Source organism: Anopheles gambiae, chromosome 2 (genome assembly GCF_943734735.2).
Source record: "Anopheles gambiae chromosome 2, idAnoGambNW_F1_1, whole genome shotgun sequence".
NCBI classification, from domain to species: domain Eukaryota; kingdom Metazoa; phylum Arthropoda; class Insecta; order Diptera; family Culicidae; genus Anopheles; species Anopheles gambiae.
In genome coordinates, this window is record NC_064601.1 from 5,583,122 (window position 1) to 5,606,261 (window position 23,140).

Genomic DNA, 23,140 nt, shown 5'->3' on the forward strand with positions numbered 1-23,140 from the left:
AACAAACGTTTCTCATCGCATTGTGATAGCTCAATGGCCATTTTCAATTTATTTTCACAAAAGGAAGAGATGAAAGTAATGTTTAAAAGCAAATTCTTTATCCGATATCAAAGTTACAGCAACATGCCTCCTGGACTGTCACGCCATGAGCTAACCTCCTCAATCCCACCGGCATCACATTTGAAAGATTGTTTACCTTTTTTCAAGCAAGCAAACTGGGAGAATTTAACCGAAATATTGCGAAAACAATGGACGAACTGTCTGCAGACAAATTATCGGCTCCATCGACAGAAAATACGGGTCTTTTGGGTTGTAAGTGGATTGGGCGTTTACTTTTGTTAGCGCAGACGGTGAGGAAGCTTCTGTTTGTCCCATTTCAGGGGAATACAAGCTGCGGGCAACCGTCGCGTTGGATGAAGGAAACACGCGGAATGCAATATTGTATCAAACCAAGTCGCTCGGCGCATCGAAACAGCAAAAATACTCACAAGCATCACGACAGTGCGGTGATTTAGGTAAGCTAACCTGTGTCTTCCTCATACCCAAGCTGTACTCACGTTAACATGTCCGGCTTTCAGAGGATTTGATCCGCAAGGTAATCAAAGCAGGTGCAAACAAAGGGCAGCCACCATCCACTACCCCTATCGATTATGATGATCTTTGCAAACGGTGCAATGAGCTGCCGAATGAATGGACGGTCATACAGATTGCGAAGGAATACACACCGCTCGCAACGACCATGGTGCACGAGGAACTGTTGCGCGAATCAACACCGATATGGTTGACCGTGTTCCGGTGTAGCGATCCGTGCGAAGGCGCACCATTCGAACCCATCCTCATCCCGCTGGATGCACCGGCCAGCCGACCAGGCGCCAAGTATCCCAACTACTTCGAACACATCACATCGATTCCGGCCGAGGTACGGAATGGAATCGTCAGCACGAACGAATCGGCAGCAGGAAGCGAAACCCTTGCCGATCGGCTGGAAGCAGTGGAGCAGCAGATAAGCTCGGCGGTGCAGCGTACGATCGAGTGGTTGGGACCGTGGGCGAACCTTTTCGTTGGCAAGTTTCGCTCACCGAAGGATCAGAAGCTGGAAAGCGAAATTTACAACGCAATCGAAGAGTTTTGCGTGCACAATCGGATCAGCCGAAGTGGTCAGCGGCTCGTTTCGCTCGTGGCTCGCCGGCTCGATTTGCTCGACGAGTATCAGCTGTTCGAGCTGTGCGCCTGCGAGCAGCTAGATCTGGAAGACGCCAAGGTGGACGCACTGTACACGCTGCTGGTCAGCTTGAAGCGGACCAAGTTCCGGGAAGCGAAGGATGAGCGGCTCAACTGCTATCCGGTGGTGCTTATCGTCGACGAACTGCTGGATGTTATGCCGTGGGAAATGGTCCATCCGACTGCCGAGGTTTGTCGGTTTGCCAGCTTGTCGACGCTAAGCGAGCTGTATCGGGCGCACGCGAAGCGGATTAGGAACGGATACTTTACGCTGGCGGCAAAGAAGTGCTTCACGATCATCAACCCAGGTAAGTGGTGTTAAACTTTCAGAACCGTCACACGCTGACCAGCTAATCTTTGTTGCAGATAAAAACCTCGATAAGATGAGTGCACGGTTGCAAATGTACTACAAAGAATGGTATCCCGATTTCGAGCTGCTTATCGACCAACCGCCAAAGGAAAGCGAATTCGGCGATGTTTTAAACACTTCGGACGTTCTCATGTGGGTTTTTGTTAGTTTGTTTTTAATTGAAAGGAAACCAACTCCTAACATTCCCCTCTCATGCATTACAGCTACAACGGCCACGGCAGTGGATTACAGTTTATGAACGGCGAAACAATGCTGCAGCGCGATATTAATTGCGTGACGTTTCTGTTCGGCTGCGATTCGGTGCGGCTTTACTCGAACGGACTGTTCACCGAGATGACCGGCACGCACATGTACTACAATGCCGCCCACTGCCCGACGGTGATCGGTGCGCTCTGGGTGCTGACCGATCTGTTCACCGACATCTACTCGATGCTGCTCGTTGGCAATTGGATTCCTTCGACGAATCCGGCCTACGCCAAGCAAAACATTGCCTCCCTCGATACGGTCGCTTTTAAGGCGGGCAAGTGGCGTAAGTATAGGCAGGCAAGCGCTCCTTTCCTCCGCATTGCTCATCTCTCCCTGTTTAATTGCAGAATTCAACAAACAATCGTCCAGTGCGAAACTGTCCGTTAGGAAGCATTCGAATCTATTGCGACTGATGGGCGACTGTCGGCTGTTTTACCAGCTGCCCCAACGAATCCGGTGCGCGCTGGTATGCCGCGGACTGCCCGCCATTAATGAGGCATGTATTTGAGCCACTCGGGGGGATGTGCGTAAAGGAGTAAATTCTCTATTTTTAAGCAAACACAACACACCGCGTAAGCAAAGTTTTTTCAGCTGACCAGCACCACGGCCAACAACACACGGGCACCCATCTTTTTAAGGGCTTACGCCGCTGACGCCGCCACCACTGCCAGAATCCCTGGTGTCGTATGGCGCATTCGATTACCGTCAATTGGATAATGGAATGAGAATAATCTCACACTGATTCAATTTGCTATCGACCATGGGCCTTGTGTGTGTGTGTTTGTGTGTGCCTGGAGTGGAAAGTTTGCGCCTGAACGAACGCCAAACCGCGCGGTAATCTTCGTTGCCGTAGACGATCGTGTAGCAGTTTCAAGACAATCGTTGATCGCGCTGGCAATACCTGGTGGCTGATGTGCAGGAATCATTTTTACGGGGGTTTGTTTTGTAGTAGCGGATTTTTTGTTTCAATTCGGTTGGTGTTAATCGCCCTTAGTTAGATAATATTTATAGTTTCAACAGAGATCAACAGGTACGGAAAACGGGAAAATTAGCAGTTTAAATCAGTGGCAATTGTATTCCGTGCAACACGTTTAGAAAATACAAAAGAATGGTGTTACATACCGAACCGAACATTCATTTCAAATTTAAATATCAAATTTAAAACTACTGAAATAGGCTCGATTTGTGTGTGAGGATAATGCTCTTTAAAGCATTTTCTTTTCCACCCAAGTGGCCCTGGGCGATACGTAGTTCCCTATTTCGAGCGTGTCCTTCGCCGTAATCGCATCCTATCATTTAATATCGTTAAATTTAAACAAATGTTCGCTCTCCATGTGCTTGTGCGCTCGTCGCCGCCACTCGTTCGTCGCGTAAAACGGTTATGCGCTACCTAGCGCCGCAAAGAATGAACGCGTAAATGAGTGGCTGTGTATGTGTGTGAGTGTGTGTGTGTGTGTGGTTGCGTTCTAACGTTTTGACAGCTGCGAATTGCATCTTGTCTGGCTGGGCTGACCAGAACAGAGTAAACAGAGTGCGTGATTTGTGAGAAGAAAGAAAACCCGCAACAACGAAAAAAACTAAATATTTTCACAGCTGCGTTTTGGTGGAGCGGCCCACAATCGCACAGCCTAATACTGATCGCGTGCAAATACGGTAAAGGTGATCCAAAATCCACAAATCCCATGGTGAGTAACGATGTGTACGTATCCGCCCTGTAACGCCTTCATCACACACTCGCTTTGGGTACAATTGTAGGCCGCACCGCCTCGTTACTCCACGCATCCGTACCGGGCGACTACATGGCAGTGGTCGTATCCGCTCCTGCTATCGCTGCTTCAACTGTCGACCCTAGGCGTGTTCGCACTGCAGAAAGAGCTGACCATCAACGTAGCGCCCGGCAATGTGGACTGCTTCTTCGAATCGGCCAAAGCCGGCCAAACGATCGACATCGAGTACCAGGTGATAGACGGTGGGCACGGTGACCTGGACATCAGCTTCGAGCTGGCGGAAGCAACGGGCCGGACTATCTTTGCCGACTACAAAAAGTCCGACAACATCCACCAGTTCCCGGTGCCGTACGATGGCGAGTACAAGTTCTGCTTCGACAATGGGTTCAGCCGGTCCAACAGCAAGACCGTGTTCTTCGAGCTGATTATCGGGCGGGAGGGCGACCAGGACGATCCGGCCGGCTGGTCCGATATCGATCTGCTCGACGGCCTGACGCCGGAAGAGTTCTACGACATGAAGGTGCAGGACATGGAGGACGCGATCAAGCGGGTGCGCAACAACCTCACGAAGGCGCGCCAGCTGCAGGACGTGCTGCGTTCGCACGAGGCGCGCGACCGCAACGTGGCGGAGGAGAACTACTTCAAGGTGAACGTGTGGTCGTTCTTCCAGATACTGGTCATGGTGGCCGTCGGTACGCTGCAGGTGTTTATGGTCAAATCACTGTTCGATGTGGATTCGCGGGCGTACAAGCTGCTCACCAAGCTATAACGCGCTGTTAGCAAATGGGAGCAATTATTACAACTCGAATACTAAACAGCGCACAAACGGCCACCAATGTTTGCCATTCATACCAAAGCTTCATACTCGTCATCGCGTGGGTCTTGGCGTCCATTTCGCCGCACGTCGTTGTGCAACGGGCGGAGATAGACCTTTGCGATCGCTAATTTAATGCGTTTTGAAGACGCATCGAAACCAAGCCAAGTGCCATACGAAGGTGGTACGACCAAGTACGTGAGTGAGACCGTGATCTTGAAACGAATGTCATCGAAATACAACACGAAGAAGATTTTAATACGAAGCTTGGCGTAATGTTTGCGAAAGAAATCATTGCATGCATGGAACGGGCTGTGGCCGAGCAAAGACGCGAGAGCATGAGCTTTAATTTAACTCTCATTGTACAGTGTCCCAATCAGGAACCAATTTCCGCCAGCAGCAGCAGCAGCAGCAGCATCAGCGACACAATGCAACGCACCCGACCGTCGACAAACGTGACGCTCTACGTCTGCATCGTGGTCCTCCTGTTGGTCTCGATTGCAATTGACGATGTGGAGGCAAGACGTGGCCGTGCTCGAGGCCGCACGAAATCTAGGGTAGGCCACGCGCCACAATTCTCCGCTCTGCGAGAGGTAACGAAACGACAACGCGTTAATGTTTGCCCCCTTTTTCTCGCTCCACTTTTCACAGATGCAAATCGGTCTACCAATAACGGGCAAATATCGCGATCCGGAGTCTGATCAGTACTACAACAACAACAACGTGAGTGAAAGGGTAAACACGCGGCAAGAAGAGGAGCGGGCTTAATGCATTTTCCCTTTGTTTGGGCATGGGTTTAGGGGGCCAAAATTACGCTTGCATCACACTTTGACTATGAATACGTGCTGGGCCACAAGATTGCCTTCCTGTGCGTTGCCCGCGGTACACCCCGGCCGACCATTACCTGGTTTAAGGACGGTGTTGAAATATTCAGCCATCTTTATCTGCATGTAAGTTGATCTTGTTATTCACCAACATTAAAGAGACCACTGAACGATCATTGTTTTAGGTCCACGAGTGGTACATTGGCAAGGATAAGGTAAAATCGAAGATCGAGATCGATCCCGCCACGCAGATGGATGCGGGCGTGTACGAGTGTACGGCCGACAACATGTACTCGATCGACCGGAGGAGCTTCAAGACCGATTTCTCGATCGCGTTCGATTAGTCGGCTGCTGCGGCAAGGCTGCAATCGCAGATACACCTCCCCCCACAACACATCACTAGCTGTTAAACTTCTTACTAAAGAAGGGTAGACTAAATAAAGGAAGATACTACGTTGATATATACATATTTATAACGGAGCAAAGCGGTATGTATTTTTGGTTCGCTTCTTATAGAAACGCGTTCTTGAGTAGCTTGTGGTAAGGTTGTAACGCTGTTCGATCATGCGTTGATATTTGCGTAGATATTTAGAGTGGGTTGGAGCGGTAGATCACTGGAAAATCAAAACGCAGGCCGTATGCGCTTGCGTATGCGCAAACAGCGGAAGCATGTAGTAGCGGGAGCGGAGGAACTTGTCGAAGATCGTCGGCTCCTTACGCTCTAAACCCAGATGCGCACATGCTGATCCCAGCTGCACGATGCCAGTGCCATACCGTTCGGGGCCATGCAGATGGAAGTGATGCGATTTTCGTGGCCACTCAGCGTACCTATGGGTGTTTGGGAATTGTAAAATTAGTGTCTTGCATTTAGAGGCTTATGCCACCAACATCTCTCTCTCTCTGGCTCACCGTTGTGTGATCCCTTCATGGTGTCCCAGATGTGAATATTGTTATCGTCCGAGCCGCAAAGAATGTAGCGGCCACTCAGTGACAAGGCTGTGAGGAAAGAGTTCCCTTAGGTTTACTTAGGGCAAAATGGGTATGATCCCGCTGCTACCTACCACAAGATGTGAATCCACTGCTCTGGTTCGGTGGTTCGTAATGGCCAATCTGTTGATCGGAGCGGAAATCGAACAAACGGGCCGTCTTGTCCTCCGAGCCAGTAGCAAACCCGAATCCACTCGGATGATACTACAATCCAAGAGAGAGCGTTCAGATGAGTGACCCGCGGTTCAGCATCCCTGTCCAGGGAATCTTATGTGTACGCAGACCCTCAAACACTTACGCATACACTGTTCACGTCCGCCTCGTGGCCGAAGAACGTCTGCTTCGGTGTGTTTTCCCTCACGTCCCACAGCTTGCAGGTGCGGTCCACCGACCCGGTCACGTACGTGTTCTTGTCCGGGCTCATCGAGATCGACACCACGTCACCGGCGTGCGCATCAAACTCGGACGTTTTCTTACCGACCTGCAGATCCCAGACGCAGCTAGAACGAGCGAAACGAGGCAAGCAATGAAATGGTGTCGGGACACTTACATCTCCCAATGAGACACTTACATCTTCATATCGCCCGACCCGGTCAGGATGTGTGTATCGTCCAGGAAGCGGCAGGAGCTGAGGAAACCTTCGTAGCCCATCAGCTCGCGCACAATCTTCGCATTGCCCTGCGCGTCCCGGTTGTTCAGATCGTACACCGTGCACATGTTGTCCATGCCGCCGCACGCCACAAAGTTGCCCGAGTCGGCGTACGCCACACTCATGACCCAGGCCGAACGGAGCGGTATCACCTGCACCTTGTTCCCGGTCCAAGTGTCCCAGATGATCAGTTTGCCATCCAGCGAGCCGGTCACGCAGTGCCTCGAATCGCCCGCAAAGTGCACCGAGTTGACCTTGTTGATGTGGCCCTTGAGGAACTTTTTCGTGGTGATGCGCACCTTCGGCACGTCGCCCAGATCGGCACACTTGTCGAACAGCTTACAGTCGGCTACCTTTTTCTGTTCCTCCTGTTTAGCGAGAGAGAGAGAGAGAGAGAGAAGGAGGGTGATGATGGTGAAGGTAAGCCGTTAGTGCAAAATTTCACCAATCGCAGCAATCGGGGAGACGCTTGATGCCATTTTCCACTAATTAGATTGTCGCTAGGGTAGCTTTACGTGTAGCGCGTGATACTAATTGAATAATCCCCCCGCTTTGCCGTGCTCGATCAATAGAAACAGAGCTTCTGCTGCTGGCAGACCACACGATGGAAAATGGGGCGTACCTGAAATTTGGCAATCATATCCGTGATCTCCTTCTTCAATGCCGCCACCTCCGGGTCATCTTTTGGCGCCATGATGCTGCAAAACTAACGGACACGGCACCCGGAACCCACACACGAAACCGCTCTACTGGCACACTGGCAACTCGGACGAGGGCCAATCAATCACACGGTCACGCTCAACACAATGGCACCCGATTGCAATTTCCACGACCACCGACACCACAATTTGCGCACCACAAACGATCCGGACACCTTCCGGCTTCGAAGATCAATTGCAATTAGCACTGGGATGAAAAGAAGGAGAAAAAACACAGCTCTGCTAGGTCCAGTGATGGAGGCACTACGACGGTTGGTCTGGTGTTCGCGAGAGTTCCTGCTACTTGCAGTGCTGTACCGATAAGAACTAACTGCCCCGGTCAGTGGAGACTTCCAATAAACGGTCGCGCAAACCGTCGTCCCCCCCAGGCGCGGGCGCATATGCACACACACACACGGCGTGGATCGCGGCGAACTATACACTAATTAAATTTCCTGTGTCCAGCTCCACCGTGGCCCCCAGGAGCGCACCATCGCGATTGGGGGAAGGGTCGCAACGTATCGACTAGAATCGATAGAACAGCGTGCGTGTGTGTGTGTGCCCTATGCTATGGAGGATTATTTTTACGTCCCTGTCTTTTGGTCTGACCAGTCTAATGTCCTTGCAAAACGCCGTTGGTGGAGCTGGCGGTGGGGTAATGCTCAATGCTCTCCCGTCCCCGAGAAGGTAAATAAAGGTAAAACGTTTGCAGTTACTGGGCTTCTTCGTCCCCCCGTTTCTCGGTCGGTGGTACGGCGGAGTTTCCAGCGCAACACATGTTTGACACATTTACCCGATAGTGGCCAAACGTGGCCAAATGTAAAACCATTTCTGGTCGCGTAGCATATCTTTCTTTGTTGTGGTATTGTTTAGTTGGAAAGCATTTCTAATTTGAGCAATGTACATACGGTACGATTTTACGTGAGGGAGAGGTTGGTCCACCCGTGCTGGGGCTTCGGGAGGGGACTCCAGATCCCGTGGGACCATTGCGCAACGGCTTTCGGGGCTCGACTCTGCTCGCGCGTTGCAGACATCGTAAAGATGGGCAGTTTTTTAGGTCCCATTTTATGAGCCTACACTACACGACCTTACAACATACGGGCTGTGAGCGGTTACAAAGGCGTACGCACGGAAATTCGTTAGTTATAGTCGGTTTTCTGTTTTTTATTTGTTGTGGTTTCATTTGTGCGGACACAACATTATTATTAAAATCTACCTCGATCTGTATGTGAAGCTACAACGCACATACACGGCACAAGATACGCACGATAAACGCTAATGGCACTGCTGATGATCCACCCCTGCCTTGAAAGAGTAAAAGAACTAGAGTATGAACACGGATCTTACGGCTACACGTTGCAATGCGCAATCGATATTGTTGCGCGTTTTTTTTCCATGCGCGCTAAGCAAAGTAATGGATTATAATTGTAAAAGGGTTTCCGCGGGCTTTCTTCTACCGCGCGCACTACGTTCGGATGTCGAATGTGGAGAGAAAAGGCAGTCATCGCGTGTGGGTGTTAATTCTACATACCCCCCCCCCCCTCCCCCCCACTCTCCCCTTCTCCCCCGCGTATGAGATTCTTTTTACGGATCGACGAACGAAATCATGATGTAGCGCGTGCCCTTCGTCGTCAGCAGCCCTTCGTGGAAGTGGGTCAGCCGGCCGGGATGCAGCAACATCCAGCCCTTGCGCGTGTCGGTAACGGAGCAGTTGTAGCGCAGGAACCGGCAACCACCGCCCTCGTAATCGACGCCGGCTGTGTTGAGGGCAATGTTGATCGTGTACGTCGAGGAGTCGTGATGCGGCCGCAACGAGGGCTGCTCATCCGGCCGATAGCGTACGACAAAGTTCATCAGCGATCGTGGTGGCTGTGGCAAGCGAAAGAATGGTTTTGATTGAATTTCGGTACAATCATTCACATCAAAATGTTAAACTTACATCGTGGAAGTAGCCGATAAACACCTTCTCCTGCAGCGGGCGCACATACAGCTGCAAAAACTTCAGCCACAGCTGCTCCAATCCCACCTGGTTCATGTGGATGTCGCGCGTCGGGACAGCCTCGTACCCGCCCTGCAGCCGTTTGTCGCTGTGTGAACCGTCCGACCACTCGCCGAACGCTTCTACGATTTCGCGCAGATCGTCACAGAACCGATCTGACCCGATCGCGAACCAGTACACGTCCGGGCATGGCTGCTGCGGGACAAAGTCAGCTTCCAGCTGCTGCTTGTACCCGTGCGCCAGGTAGCGCTGCTCCCAATCGTGCCGATTGTTAAACAGCTGGTAGAAATCGGGATGCGTGCGCGTCATGTCGAAGTACTCCGTGTCGATCAGATGCCCGTACTGCTCCACGTTGATCACGTGCATAAAGATGCCCTTGGAGCGGAAGTGCCAGCACAGCGCCATGTCCGGGTCCGTTTCCTGCAGCTCGTAGCTAACCTCGGGCAGGACGGCCCGCTTCACCAGATACACGATCGACACGAACGGCACGTTCCACAGCCCCAGCAGCTTGCGCCCCACGATGTCCATGTAGTCGTTCGAGCGCGCATAGAAACCCTGCCCGCTGAGCGCCCCCCAGAAGTTGCTCCACACCTTCTCGGGGCGGGTTAGCACCGGTGCGATCACATTTCGATTCGCTTCGATCAGCGCCCGCAGGACGTTCGGGTCGTCCAGACGGCCCTCGGAGTCGACCACGAACAGATAGTCGCAGCCGCGCAGCTCGCAGTGCTTGGTGGCAAAGTTGCGTGCCGCCGTCTCGGTAAAGTCTCCATCGTGCTCAATCACCTTCAGCGAGCGGTAGCGTCCCTCCTGCGCGTCCAGGAAGGCCTTCACCGTGCCGGCGTGGTACGCCACGTTCGAGTGTACCAGCACATCCAACCGATCGGCGGGATAGTTAAGCTTCGCGATCGTACCGAACCACTCCTCCAGGAAGGGCGTCGGTTTCTCCACGAACAGGGCCATCGTTACGAGCGGCAGCTCACCATCGGAGAGCGTAAGCCGCCCTTCCTTCACCGTTTGACACTCCCCATCGACGAACGCACCGGCGAGATAGTTGGCGTAGCTGTTCAGCGTCAGCTTGCTCGGCCCGTTCCCATGCACGATGGCCGGTTTCGTGTTGTACTCGGAGTTGGCCAGCGTCGCTTCCTTCTCGCTCGGTTCCAGCGACAGCACCACCTGCTCCTCGACACCGTTCAGATTCTGGAACAGCGTGGCCATATGGTCGAGCTTGATGTTCAGCTCCTGGCGCAGCTCCTCGTCCAGGTACGCTTTCGTGTAGTACAGCTGGTCGTCTTCCGCATCCTTGACCGGTGTCTTTAGCAGCTTGTACAGCTTGTCGGCGTAGCCCATAAAGAGACCGGAATTGAGATACCGCATCCCGCGCCCCTCCAGCGGTGGGTAGGCACTTTTGAGTGATTCATCCGGCCAGCAGAAACCTTCCGCCCCGAACACGATGGAAGCTTCAAATGAGGCAAACTTCTCCTGAATCTTTGCCCACGGAGCAAGGAACAGCACATCGTAACTGTCCGTGAACAGTACGAGCCGATCTTTGTCCGCACGGTACGGCTTGAGGGCTTCGCGGAGCAGATTGATCTTGTAGCCACCGCCGACGGACTTCATGTTGCCGCCGAGCCAGGGTTTGCCCATGCCGAGTGTCGTCACGGTGAGGTCGTAATGTTTCGCCGATCGCAGATACCGCACATAGCCCTCCGTTGCATTGCTGGCCACGGTGAAGATGAGCGGCTCTTTCGTGGATGCTGGAATGCGGGGAAAATGTAAGAAAAGTGCCATTAGTGCAAAAGAAAATAATTCATTAAATTCATGAGTGTTCTGTGTTCTAAAATCATTAGAGCGTAATAAATCGCATTTTTGGTAATAATTTCATGTCATTAAAAATTCATTTCTAAGGTAGAAAAGCACCAGAATAATCGAGGTAAAATTAATTTCAAATTAGATACAAAACAGATAACAGCAAAAGCAAAAGTGTTTAAAAAACTGCTTACGGCTGCGCTTTGAAATCTGAACCAGAACATTGCCACGACGCAGCAGCGCAGAATGCAAAGTAACGAAACCATATTTCCAGTACGGTGTGGCCACTTCTTGCTCGTGTCGTCTTCTTGCATTCGCCTTCGCCAGACACAAGCCCTATATTAATGAAAGCACATGCCTTTTCTCGCTCCATGTGCCCGGTTTTTACATTATAGCATAAACATTGTGGTTTGTTGTATCCCTCCCCCCATCTATTTCCTCCGCTCGGTGCACACATCTGTAAATTAGTTTATTCTTCTCGCAGGCAGCACAAATCAAAGAGCGGGGGCTGTTTTGTCGTCTCTCATCCCCTACCATCCTGCCGGCATACGAATCGTTGCCGCACATTTCCATCTGCAGTCCGTGTTTAACACCATTCGAGATGCGCGAGCTGGTAGTAGTAGGCGTTGCGCTGTAAATGATCTCACCCCAGTGGGGTGAGCCAGTGCATTAGGGGGAGCAACTACGTGACTGCCGTCATATAGAGTCTTTGAAGGGGTAAAAAGGGAAAGAAAATTTTTCCACTTCCTCCACACGCACGTTTGGTCAAAAAGCGATGTGTGTATGTCGTTCCTCCAGTGGTGCTAGTTGGTAGTCGTTTCTTTTAACTAAATTATCTTGCATCATCGGTCGCAGCCGGTCGCCGGGCCCGGAAGCAAGATTGACCGACCCGGGCAGATTGTGCTGCTCAAAACCTTTCAGCCTGTGCCGGCCGCTTATCAGTTGACCCGTGGCTGGACACACACACACAAGCGCGCGCGTGCGAACCGAAATGAGAAGCTAACCGAAACTTACCATCATCTGCAGCGTAGGAAGCTAGCCCGTCCAGCGAAAGGATTACCAGGACGGTCCACCAGCAGTTGGTCCAAGCGCGTGCCATCCTGCTGTCCACGGCACCGGGATGGAGATTTGCCCCTGCGTTTCCACCACTTTTAGCAAAACTCAACACAACCCTTTCAATGGATAAAACACATGTGTGCAAGGGAAACTGCGAACACCGAACACGACACGCTCGGTGAGAACCGTTCACGATCACAGTTGGCGTGGTAATGGAACGTGTGTGCCGCCAGTCAGTACAAGGCAGCGAGCAGTGCTGTGCATCAACGCGACTCGTTTACGCTGTGCCGCTTTGCTGATGTGTGTGCTGCTCTATTTCGTGGCAAAGATCGTGCCCGTTGCGTCTCCAGACTCCCGGCCGCGCTCTCGTCTGTGTGGGTCGACGACAGATGTTGGCGTTGGGTGAGTTTATTTCCGGACCGAAGCGATGCAGCAGAACCGTGGAATTTTCATCTGTTTGCTTGGAGGATGCGGGCTGCGGATGAGTGTGTTGCCTTTTTTTGGTTTGCACTGTTTCACTTGCTTTCCATCGTTGTAATTTGATCAGTTCCGGTGTTTTGGAATAATTTCGCCCGTTTTGCTCAGCTGTACATGTTAAAAGCTGGTTATTTTTAAAACACGCACACGAAAATGTTGTGATTTTGTTAGATGTTTGTTGATATCCTTTTTTGCGTTCTGTTTGGAAGCGATGGAGCACTGTGGGCGAACCGTATGGTCATCATCAATGATGCTAATTAATCGATGAAGCTTTATTTTGCCATCTGAAATATATAAAGAAAATTATCACTTTTATGTGGTAGTTTTATATTAAAATTTAAAAACAAAAAACATTTGATATTTAAAAAAATGGACAGTAAACTGCGGAAGAAGATTGCTTGCCACGTAGCGTACACAGTTGCGTTGGAGTTATGCTCGCTGCAAGTTGTTGTATGCGATGTGCAGAACGTGATGAAGCATAAACAGTATGCCACAGTTAGATCGGTTTCGATTCCCTCTATAACAAAGCTTTTCAAATTTAAAAAAGGTTTTAAAGCAATACCTTTTTTGGAATTTTGAATCATGTGCATTTCATTTTTCTTGGCATTCGAGAGTTGTTGATCTCTCTGACTTCCTGGATCTCTCACCAGAGGTGTCTCATCGGACTATTCGATGAACACGTTTGCAACATACAACATACAAGGTCGGGCGGGTTCGATTCTCATTCGGACCGTCATCCCGTAGAAAGAGTTGTCAATCAATATCACTATGTCACTTGTCACTCAAAGCGGCTGGTTGTGCTCTCTCACTCTCCTATTTCCAAGTTGATTTTTTACCGCGATTTTCTTGTTGATTAAGGCTTGAATTGTTTTAGTTCGGTTAATTTACACTCGCGCGTTCACGTATCACAAATTTGTGCGGCACCTGTGAATTGTACGGTTTAACATATAAACATTGCAATCCGCCTGCGGTTGTTGTGATCACTCACTGTTCAGTCGAACTTTGGTCTATTTTGCGATGGCGTCTGTGATCTGTAAGAAATGTGAAGGTGCTATTAGCAACGATCCAATTCCGTGCTTCGGTCTTTGTGAACACTATTACCACGATAAGTGCATTGGACTTTCAACCCCGCTCCTGCGTGATTTTAAGAAGTCACAAAATTTATTCTGGGCTTGCGCGGATTGTGCTCAGCGTTTGCGGGCCGTTGACACTTTACGCTTCTCGCACGGCCTTTCTCGTGACGCTGCCTACCTGTTGGAATCGTTGCAGTCCGATTTCCGCGATTCCTCACGTTCTGTGCAGGCGGCATCAGCTGGCTTGCGACTTGAACTTTCCTCTTCACTGGATTGTATTAGAAACGAGATAGCTTTGATGAAACAGGAATCAGCATCGTCAATTCGTTCCGTGAAAGATTTCATCGACTCACTTACTGCTTCTCACTCAATGGAACGCAACTACTCACAGGCTCCACTACTCACAACGCTTGATGAAGTTAAGCATGGCATCAAGGAGCTTGATCTCATGCACCGTGAGCTTCTCACTTCCTTCAACTCACTAATGAACAAGCTCAACTCTCATCTTGCCACGCATACCACTACATCGAGTGCTCACCATTCTGCGATTCCTGCTACGCACTCAACGACCACGATTCCAGTTGCGGCCTCTAAGCTCACTCATCAAGCTGTTGGTGAGAATCCTTCTAAACGTCGATTGTTGGATCGCTCTCCCGACCCATCGCCTACCAATACCGTTACACGCGCTATGCTTTCATCGGGCACAGGGTTGTCCTGCAATAATATTACGACCGTTCCTGAACGCCCACCCCGTACTTGGGTCTTTATCTCCCGTATTGCTCCTGATACTCCGACTGAAGCGATCCGCGAAATGGCCTGTTCTAACATAGGGACAGACGACATCTTGGTATATAGCCTTGTACGACGCGACCGGGATCTTTCTACGCTCTCCTACGTATCTTTTAAAATTGGTGTACCGGATTCGCACCGGGCTATTGCTTTGGCTGCTTCAACCTGGCCTCGCGGGATCTCTTTTAAGGAGTTCATCGACCTAAATCCCCGCTCCGTCAATGTTTGGCGACCCACTACTGCAGCATCCCTTGCACCTTCTGCGCCTATTAATCGTGAATCGGATCATCCTTCCTCGCCACCTTCTATCAACCACACGACACAACTGCGAAACGCTGATTTCACTATTTCGCCAGATCATGGCCCTATGAGCTTGCCTTATACGCAGTACTTTCAGCAAGCGTAAACCGGCTGATCCGGCTGAAGATTCTCATGAACTACCGACTTTACCCGAATTGATGGAAGCTAACCCTGCATCTAATACACATAATCCGTCCGACTCTCTTTCGCCGTTAATAACTTGCAGCGAGAGCACTCCCGGCGCATCTCGCTCTCTCATCCCTTCGATCGATCAACTAAACATCTACTATCAAAAAGTATGAGGATTGCGCACAAAACTAGACGAGTTACGCCTCTCTGTCTATCTGAGCTTGATATGGATGTGTTTGCATCGTGCGTTAATCACTTCATTCCTACTGGTGTATCTCGTGAAAATGTTTCTCTGCTTGATAGAATGTCGGTAAACGGTTTGCCGCAATTATCTGGCATAAAAAATATACGCGGAAGTCAATTGGACCTTCTATTTGCCAATGCTGCCAATGCTATGCCTTCTTGGAGCGCTGCTCCCCCGTCATAGCTTCACCTGTTCCACTCGTCGCGCTAGACAATCATCATCCTGCTCTTGAGACAAGTGTGCTCCTTACGCACTCTCGCCCTGCATCCTCTCAACGAATACCTACGGCTCGTATGTTCAATTTTAGGAAACTGGACTACCAAAAGCTTCATCATATTTTAGCCGGTACCGATTGGTGCTTTACTGATGATGACATAAATCAAGCTGTAGCAGCGTTTACTAATGTAATCACTTCCGCCTTCCCTTCCTGCTGTCCTCTCCTATCCTGTCTACCGATCCCGTCTTCGCTCCTTTTCCGTACCATAAACTCCTTCCTACTCCTTCGTGAATAATTGTATACTATAGTCAGTAAGCACTATTGCTGTAACCCAACGTGGCCGAGCAATTAATAAAAAAAAAAAAAAAAAAAAAAAAAAAAAAAAGATATGTATGGTGCCTATTATAAGAGGTGAAAGAGACCACCAGGATAAAAGAATAAAAAGATACCTATAAGTCTAGGCCCGCATGACCGCGTAGCACGAATCGTGATCAGAAGAAGAGGAGATCTTTTTCATCTTTGTATGACCTTCGTACGCCAACTCCAAAAGAAGGACTTGGGCTGGCAAGAACTGCTTGGTTATGTAATTTGTGCCGTTCCCTGACCTATTTGCAGTTCATGCCTTGTGCTGACTTTTATTGAAATTTAATGACCCTTTGATGACATGAGGATCCACCCTGCACCCCATGCAAGAAGATTACATAAAACGCGTAATTGCTTCAGGCGAATTTCTCAAAAGCAGAGATGCACATTGTTCGTTCATTTCACTGTCTCCCTTCCCGTTGAATGACAAGCAAATGCGTAAGTTTTTATATTATTATTTTATTTTTACTCCACGAGAACAAAGACTTTTTTCGGGATCTGAATTAACATTCCCGAGTGGGAAGACACACAGGTCAGTAAACTATACAACTTCACGCATTCACCTACACCTACGTTCGTGCGGAAATTGGGCAGCTTCGAGGCAGAGGTAATACTTGGCCAAACCAAAGGCCTTGACGATGCCGAGCGATGGGAAGCGTTTATCCTCCGAACGACTGGGCACCGGCATTGGCGGCCGATCCACTAGCGCCTCCGAAGCCCGGGAATCCACCAGCGCCCTGCGAGAAGGACTGAGCGCCGGCATTGGCGGCCGAGCCCGAGAATCCACCGAATCCGTGGCCACCGCCCTGCGTGAACGATTGGCTGCCGGCCGATGCAGCCGATCCCGAGAATCCACCGAACCCACCGTGTCCTCCGTGGCCACCGTGTCCCGGGAAGCCTCCGAAGCCCTGGTTGAACGACTGAGCGCCAGCATTGGCCGCCGATCCCGATCCGCCGAAGCCAACCTGTCGCACTACGCGGGATTCACCTTCTGCAATGTGGACATTTGGACATTAGCGTTAATTGCAAGATTCAACCGCAATACGACGGCTTCCTACAAACTTACCCTGGACGGGCGCACAGGCCACCATCGCCACGCAGGCAACCAGCACCAACAGACACGAGAAGGACTTCATTGTTGAAGGCGGTGTGGGAAAGAACGTTCTGCGAATCGTTACTAAAGCAAGCTCTACAGTTGTACTGATAACTTCAGCGAAGGTACGGTTCGAATTTATACCAGCCTCCCGAGGGTCGGCCATCCCGTACTCGTTGTATGCTTGCTTCCGTTGCTTCCCGTTTAGGTTGTGTGCGGTGCGTAGTCGCTATCAGCAACCAAACCGGTACGAGCGGGATGGAGCCAAAATCAAAACACGATCGACGAGCGGGGGATCTTCCCCCAAGGGCTAGCGGTGGTTAGCTATCAGGAACTGCAGAAGGTTGCACGTTTTTCCCACAGACAGTGGGGTTTTCCCGATGCAGCTCGGGAACCACAGGGAGTTGGTAGGTCCATGGGATGTTAGCGCTGCTTAGTGAAGGAAGGAAAATGACTCCGAGAAGCTGTAAAACAGTTGCAACAAAAAATCTGCAATTACTTATTGGTATTAGTTAAGCTAATGCATGTACGTTGGAAGTTATTGAAACATTTTTGGGAAATATTTCCTTTTTCTTTGGTACATCACAATCATAAGCATATATCTGCAAAAATCAGGCTCTTTGTAACTGTGTAGAGCAAGACTTTCTTGACTGAGCCTCAAACCACGATCATGTCCGATCTTATACGAGCTAGTGAGACTATGTGTTAAACCTCAGACTGCTTGCAAAAGATATCTTTTTCTATTTAGAGCAGGGGCCTCCAAACTTTTCAGTTCGCGGGCCGCATTGCTTCAAAAATAACAATATTGAGGGCCATTTGACGCTACTTTTAACTGATGATTGAACGTTTAAATCTCGTGTTTAGTAACACGAAACTGTACAAGTAACTTTAGTATTTTGTTATAAAGTTTGAGTTTTGTATAAGAAAAGTAAAAAATACAATTTTATTTGAAAAAGTCATAATAACGTAATATTTATTTTAACTCTGGCAAAGTCATCGTGGGCCGCATTATAAGCTCTTGAGGGCCGCATGCGGCCCGCGGGTCGTAGTTTGGAGACCCCTGATTTAGAGTAATTGAAAATGCCTAGTATCCAAAGAATTCGCCCTCAAACATGGGCTGGAGTTATCTTGACGATTTAAATCATGGACGTGTAGATTATTAGGTCGTACGATTTCACGACCGTTCCACGGAATGGGTCGCCTAAAGAATCGTTTGATTTTTTTACATTTTTGTCAGTCCAGTCAGGCCAAATGAAGTCATCCTAATGAATAAAAACGTGAAGGAAAGTTTTAAGATCCGAAACCCTAAGATCTTCGTTAGACCACAACAAATCCAGTGTGATGAGAAGCATTTTCGATCAGTTATATTATCATCACACTGTTGACTATAAGCAACACTTTCGATTTCTGCTCGAAACATTACAACATACCTAAACAAACAAAAAGCATCGCCCCTATCAGCTGTGTTTGTTTTGATTTGCGCTTGCCGGTGTTTCGGTGCTGAAACTCGGCCGCCACAGCCGCGGGCCAGTCAGCGGGTTAAACAGCTGATAACACACACGCACACATACACACACAGGCACTCATACAAAGTGAGCAAAACCCAATCTCGTTGCCAAAATCCCAAAACACTCCAGAGCCGGTTGCGGGAATCGGATCAGCAGAGAATCGGGTCAAATGTGACAACCCACCGTTACCGACCGCAAAGGACACTCCACGGTCATGGTTTTTTGGTCATTCGGTCCGGGGGCAAAGCAGATTACGGGTTTCGAGGTTTCTTTTCGTAATCGAAGGTTCGGTTAGCGGACAAACAATCAACAATAACGTTTATGTTTTTGTATTCTTTTATTTGAAAAAATAATCATCATCATGCTGTTGTTTTGCTTCGTTTCATTTCAACTTCCCTTTTTTTGTCAATGATTAATGATGCTACTCAATATCACAAAAATAAAAACTCCCATGCGAGCATGAGTGGAGAGTGTGTGTGTGTGTGTCGGTGAATGATGTGATGAAAATCATCGTCTTTTAGCTGGTTTTGTACTGTTTCGTTTGCTTAATTCGTTTGCTCGCGCACCTCTCCCGAAAACACCGTGCCAACCTGTGTCTAGTGGGCTACGATCGACTGAGCACCAGCGTTGGCAGCGGAACCGGCCAGACCGCCACCGAATCCACCGTGGCCGCCGCCCTGGGTGAACGATTGCGACGCAGCATTGGCAGCCGATCCCGAGAAGCCACCGAAGCCCGGGAATCCACCGTGTCCACCGCCACCGCCCTGCGTGAACGATTGAGCACCGGCGTTGGCAGCCGATCCACCGAAACCGCCTCCATGGCCACCGCCCTGCGTGAACGACTGAGTGCCAGCGTTGGCAGCCGATCCGGCCAGACCACCGCCGAAGCCTCCGTGGCCACCGCCCTGGTTGAACGACTGAGCGCCAGCGTTAGCGGCCGATCCCGAGAATCCTCCAAATCCGGGGAATCCACCGTGCCCGCCGGAACCGCCCTGGTTGAACGATTGGGCGCCAGCGTTAGCGGCCGAGCCGGAAAGTCCACCGAAACCGCCACCATGTCCGGGGAAGCCACCGCCGAAGCCTCCGCCCTGGTTGAACGATTGGGCACCGGCATTGGCAGCGCTGCCGGACAGGCCACCCGGTGCATTACGCACGACACGGATCGGGGCAATGGGCAGATCCGCATCATCCAGCAGGATCACTGTAACGAGAGCGACATCACCATTAGGACACACACTCGGGGGACTAAGCTCGCCGGCTACTTACGCTGGTACGGGGCAGCCGAAACGGTGGCCAAAATGACCGCAGCAAACACCACAAACGACTGCATACTCTTGTCTTCTGAGCAGACTTCTCACACGAACAAATCCTCACGTCAACTCGGCACGGCTTGCGATTGCGCAATGATGCTCCAGTAGGCACATCCTAGCAGTATTTATATGGCGACGGCCGTACCCCTTACGATTTCGAACCCTTCCGCAGCCCGCCGAGGTGTACCTGTCCTAGGGTGGCTAACAATGGCTGCCAACAAACTCAAACTCTTGCCGAGGAGCTAGGGAATTGGCTGGGAGGGATTGGAAGGAAGGGCGAGTTTTTGCTCTGTCCGATATGTTTGTCTGTGCGTAGTGGGTAAAGTCTGCACGAGACGAGGGCTCGATCAGGTCCCGCTTGGGGGGAGGTGGGACAGGGTGACGTGTGAGTCAGCAGCTAATTCCGTGGTGTAAAGCAAGAGACCGGAGAGTACGGGACTCGCTTGCAACCACACTCGCTCTTGCCTCTTCAGGAGATGGGTCTTCGTTCTTGAGACGCTTAAAATCCAGTTTTTAAACCATTCTGTCAGTCCCAGCGCCCATCAGCGCCCATCGAATTACGATCATCAGCGATCGTGTGGGCAAGATGAGGGCAATCATGCGCTCGGGCTGGACTAACCTAGAGTTGCACGGGAATGGATGGTACATGTGTAAGTGTAGGTGTGTGTGTGCGTCCCGGGAGGAACTCTGACCCCCTGCGGGCTGGAGTAGAGCATCAGGTTCTGCAAGCCTGCTGTAGCCTGCTACACTGTAATGTGCTACGATTCAGCACTTTTTCCGTATGATTGATGTACCGAATTCACCGGGGGGACGTAGGGGTGTTGGAAGAACCCGTGTACAAAGCAATGTTGATCAGTCGAGTGCGTTCTTTTGATGGTTGGAGATCAGTGTCAGCTTTTGGTTGGAGAGCCCTATCAGAAAAAAATATCATTCAAAAAGAAAGAAGGACTGATTTTGTTGACGGACAAGTGGAAAAGAGGATTTGATAATATTTTCTCCGTTATGTAAGCGAAAAAGAGATAAGCGATTTCTTTTGTATCTCTTCTGAGCATTCTCCTTGGTTGTGATTTTTACTGCCGGTCCTGCAAGGTAACAACCCTTAATGCGAAGAATTGTGCACGTTATTACATGTGTATGAGTTATTATTTATCATATTTTACAAATATTTATCATTCTCTGCAAGTGTTACTATAACAATTGTAGAATGTTTGAAATGTTTCGGTATCCAAATGGTGATAACTAATTACGTCGTGAGATATAAAGCATTGTCGTTTAAAAGATCAACGGAAAGATCGATCAAATCGATGCTAAACATCATTCTCGTTAGGTCTTCTGAACAGAAGTCAATGATGTGTTGTCGTTATAGGGGTATTTTGATGCATTTTTAAAGATTATAATATTTCCCTAGTAAGGGGAGGTGATTTTGTTGACAGATACGGCTCGGAAAATCAACGGTCGATCAAGAATGATAAAAATATCTATACTTGGGATTTCCACCAAAGCTCATTCCGGTTTTGCAGTTTGCAAAACAGAAAGGTCAACATTCGGAACGCGGAAGATTCATAAAGAACGAAGGACAAGAACAAAGCTGAAAATAGCGACAAAATTACATATTCTATGACCATGAGCGAAGATTTTGTATTCGTATTAGCATCGAAATCGATTGAAAATAGGGAAATTATATCTCTTTACTGCAGCATTTCGTGGTACGAAACCGGGTGAAAATTGTACATTTTTAACGAACCACTTTTGGCTACTTATTGCACGATAACATAAATCATTCGACAGACTTGGAATGTAGAATAGTAAAATTTTCACAATCAACTGTGTTTGATGTTTGTAAAATCTTTTATAGGTTTAAACATATTAATTTCAAATTCTAATCGCTGCATATGAAATACAAAATAAGCGTTAATTCAGTTAAGAGGTAACGAAAAAAGTCAACTCCAGAGCGTCGTTAAGCTATGGCGACAAAACAACAAACGCCAACAAAAGACTTCAACGGCGCACCTGTCATCAAGCAACGAACCCATTAATAATCACCTTGCTCTGGAGCTTTCTTTCGTTTCGTGCTGTAGGTCGCCTACTTCGGCTGCTGCCAGTAGCGCCAAATGTGAGAACCGATGACATGTTTACAATCGATTGTGAATGCAGAAGGAAACAATAATAAACAAATAAACGCGAGAGTTTGTTTTACAATAAAAGGTTTAATTTATCCAAACGTATCACAATCGACCACCTTGAGAGTATGCGTGCTGTTATCGCGCAGTTTTGCTGTTGCTGCGGTTCGCTATTTGTACGATGTTGTTTTTTGATGTCGTCGTTGTTGTTTTTTTCCCTCTCCGTCGTTATGTCTAACAAACGCGGATGCAAGTGTCATGTGTGTCATTGTAATTTCGTTCGCGCATATGTGCTTTTGTTACGTTTCTTTTTTGTCTGCGCTTCTTGTGTTTGTGTGTGTATTTTGTACGGACTGCCGATTTCTAGAACGTAATCCCGGCCGTCAGTGGAGTACCATGCGTACTAGTACTTATGCGTTTATGTGCCTTTTTGTTCATTTCCTTGCTCCGTTGCAGATGTTGTTGCTCTGCCCCCATTTGCGAACGATCACGCGTCCGTAGAGGGTGCGGACAGTTGAAAGCGTCCGGTTCGTCGCTTAACCGCTGAAGGACTGAGCGCCGGCATTGGCAGCCGAGCCGCTGAATCCACCGAAGCCGGGGAATCCGGAACCGCCCGAGAAGGACTGAGCGCCGGCGCTGGCGGCCGAACCTCCGAATCCGCCGAATCCACCACCGAAAGACTGCGAGGCAGCGTTAGCGGACGAGCCGGAGAAGCCACCGAAGCCAGGGAATCCACCACCGGCCGAGAAGGACTGAGCGCCGGCGTTGGCCGCACTGCCGCTGAACTGTGCAGCACGTGCTACACGGGCCACTGGAGCATCGACCGGGACCAGGTAAGCGACTGTGGAAATACGTGTAAGAATTAGGCGTCGCACACACGGTCGTACACTCAGCCGAAGGATGTCTCCGGCGGAGGGACATCGCACAGCGGACAACACTCACTTTGGTACGGGGCACAGTTGGCAACGGCCAGCACGGCGGCCAGGACAAGAGCACAAACCATAACCTTCATCTTGATACTATGTAACACTGCACGTACACGGACGGACGACGAAACGCGGGTAGTAGTACTACTTGGAGAGCTTAAGCTGAGCGACTGATATCGTACATCCCGGTAACG

General features: G+C 49.7%; 6 protein-coding genes across 7 annotated transcripts; 3 read left to right on the forward strand and 3 right to left on the reverse strand.

Moving 5' to 3' along the window:
* Nucleotides 1-94: 94 nt before the first annotated feature.
* Nucleotides 95-2,966, forward strand: LOC1281669 (uncharacterized). Its single transcript, XM_321618.6, has 6 exons — nucleotides 95-312; nucleotides 381-515; nucleotides 579-1,529; nucleotides 1,588-1,723; nucleotides 1,795-2,120; nucleotides 2,185-2,966. The coding sequence occupies exons 1-6, from the start codon at nucleotides 249-251 to the stop codon at nucleotides 2,343-2,345; spliced, it is 1,773 nt and encodes a 590-aa protein (XP_321618.6). The 5' UTR covers nucleotides 95-248; the 3' UTR covers nucleotides 2,346-2,966.
* On the forward strand, nucleotides 2,726-5,671 carry LOC1281668 (immunoglobulin domain-containing protein oig-4). The gene is made up of 5 exons (XM_321617.6): nucleotides 2,726-2,867; nucleotides 4,747-4,935; nucleotides 5,030-5,101; nucleotides 5,179-5,328; nucleotides 5,388-5,671. Exons 2-5 carry the CDS (start codon nucleotides 4,807-4,809, stop codon nucleotides 5,544-5,546), a joined length of 510 nt encoding a protein of 169 aa, XP_321617.4. The 5' UTR covers nucleotides 2,726-2,867; nucleotides 4,747-4,806; the 3' UTR covers nucleotides 5,547-5,671.
* Nucleotides 2,730-4,637, forward strand: LOC4576804 (transmembrane emp24 domain-containing protein 1). Its single transcript, XM_061641922.1, has 3 exons — nucleotides 2,730-2,867; nucleotides 3,431-3,522; nucleotides 3,593-4,637. The coding sequence occupies exons 2-3, from the start codon at nucleotides 3,520-3,522 to the stop codon at nucleotides 4,331-4,333; spliced, it is 744 nt and encodes a 247-aa protein (XP_061497906.1). The 5' UTR covers nucleotides 2,730-2,867; nucleotides 3,431-3,519; the 3' UTR covers nucleotides 4,334-4,637.
* On the reverse strand, nucleotides 5,666-8,155 carry LOC1281667 (guanine nucleotide-binding protein subunit beta-2). The gene is made up of 6 exons (XM_321615.6): nucleotides 7,461-8,155; nucleotides 6,761-7,206; nucleotides 6,488-6,689; nucleotides 6,264-6,393; nucleotides 6,112-6,198; nucleotides 5,666-6,030 (listed from the first exon to the last, which is right to left on the reverse strand). Exons 1-6 carry the CDS (start codon nucleotides 7,530-7,532, stop codon nucleotides 5,924-5,926), a joined length of 1,044 nt encoding a protein of 347 aa, XP_321615.4. The 5' UTR covers nucleotides 7,533-8,155; the 3' UTR covers nucleotides 5,666-5,923.
* A 580-nt stretch (nucleotides 8,156-8,735) lies between these two features.
* LOC1281666 (procollagen-lysine,2-oxoglutarate 5-dioxygenase) lies at nucleotides 8,736-13,811 on the reverse strand. Its single transcript, XM_321614.5, has 3 exons — nucleotides 12,356-13,811; nucleotides 9,476-11,289; nucleotides 8,736-9,405 (listed from the first exon to the last, which is right to left on the reverse strand). The coding sequence occupies exons 1-3, from the start codon at nucleotides 12,438-12,440 to the stop codon at nucleotides 9,121-9,123; spliced, it is 2,184 nt and encodes a 727-aa protein (XP_321614.5). The 5' UTR covers nucleotides 12,441-13,811; the 3' UTR covers nucleotides 8,736-9,120.
* A 2,617-nt stretch (nucleotides 13,812-16,428) lies between these two features.
* LOC1281665 (uncharacterized) lies at nucleotides 16,429-23,140 on the reverse strand. 2 transcript variants are annotated; one of them, XM_061641923.1, is made up of 3 exons: nucleotides 22,963-23,140; nucleotides 19,206-19,791; nucleotides 16,429-16,811 (listed from the first exon to the last, which is right to left on the reverse strand). In XM_061641923.1, exons 1-3 carry the CDS (start codon nucleotides 23,030-23,032, stop codon nucleotides 16,649-16,651), a joined length of 819 nt encoding a protein of 272 aa, XP_061497907.1. In that variant the 5' UTR covers nucleotides 23,033-23,140; the 3' UTR covers nucleotides 16,429-16,648. The 2 variants fall into 2 exon arrangements, with proteins under 2 accessions (XP_061497907.1, XP_321613.3); XM_321613.4 differs by lacking the exons at nucleotides 16,429-16,811; nucleotides 22,963-23,140 and adding an exon at nucleotides 19,857-20,008 and having other exon boundaries at nucleotides 18,909-19,791.

Excerpts from the sequence above, each read along its gene's own strand:
- LOC1281666 (XM_321614.5), bottom strand. The coding sequence starts at position 12,440 with ATGGCACGCGCTTGGACCAACTGCTGGTGGACCGTCCTGGTAATCCTT. Across the intron at positions 11,290-12,355 it reads TTCCTACGCTGCAGATGATG|CATCCACGAAAGAGCCGCTC; the intron begins GTAAGTTTCGGT and ends CCCGCATTCCAG. Across the intron at positions 9,406-9,475 it reads TTATCGGCTACTTCCACGAT|CCACCACGATCGCTGATGAA; the intron begins GTAAGTTTAACA and ends CGCTTGCCACAG.
- LOC1281668 (XM_321617.6), top strand. The coding sequence starts at position 4,807 with ATGCAACGCACCCGACCGTCGACAAACGTGACGCTCTACGTCTGCATC. Across the intron at positions 4,936-5,029 it reads GAGGCCGCACGAAATCTAGG|ATGCAAATCGGTCTACCAAT; the intron begins GTAGGCCACGCG and ends CACTTTTCACAG. Across the intron at positions 5,329-5,387 it reads TCAGCCATCTTTATCTGCAT|GTCCACGAGTGGTACATTGG; the intron begins GTAAGTTGATCT and ends TCATTGTTTTAG.
- LOC1281665 (XM_061641923.1), bottom strand. The coding sequence starts at position 23,032 with ATGAAGGTTATGGTTTGTGCTCTTGTCCTGGCCGCCGTGCTGGCCGTT. Across the intron at positions 19,792-22,962 it reads CAACTGTGCCCCGTACCAAA|TGATCCTGCTGGATGATGCG; the intron begins GTGAGTGTTGTC and ends CTCTCGTTACAG. Across the intron at positions 16,812-19,205 it reads GCTGCCAACGCTGGTGCTCA|CCAATCGTTCACGCAGGGCG; the intron begins GTCGATCGTAGC and ends ATCGGCCGGCAG.
- LOC1281667 (XM_321615.6), bottom strand. The coding sequence starts at position 7,532 with ATGGCGCCAAAAGATGACCCGGAGGTGGCGGCATTGAAGAAGGAGATC. Across the intron at positions 6,199-6,263 it reads CAGTGGATTCACATCTTGTG|CCTTGTCACTGAGTGGCCGC; the intron begins GTAGGTAGCAGC and ends CTTTCCTCACAG. Across the intron at positions 6,031-6,111 it reads CATGAAGGGATCACACAACG|GTACGCTGAGTGGCCACGAA; the intron begins GTGAGCCAGAGA and ends AAACACCCATAG.
- LOC1281669 (XM_321618.6), top strand. The coding sequence starts at position 249 with ATGGACGAACTGTCTGCAGACAAATTATCGGCTCCATCGACAGAAAAT. Across the intron at positions 1,724-1,794 it reads AACACTTCGGACGTTCTCAT|CTACAACGGCCACGGCAGTG; the intron begins GTGGGTTTTTGT and ends CATGCATTACAG. Across the intron at positions 2,121-2,184 it reads TTTTAAGGCGGGCAAGTGGC|AATTCAACAAACAATCGTCC; the intron begins GTAAGTATAGGC and ends GTTTAATTGCAG.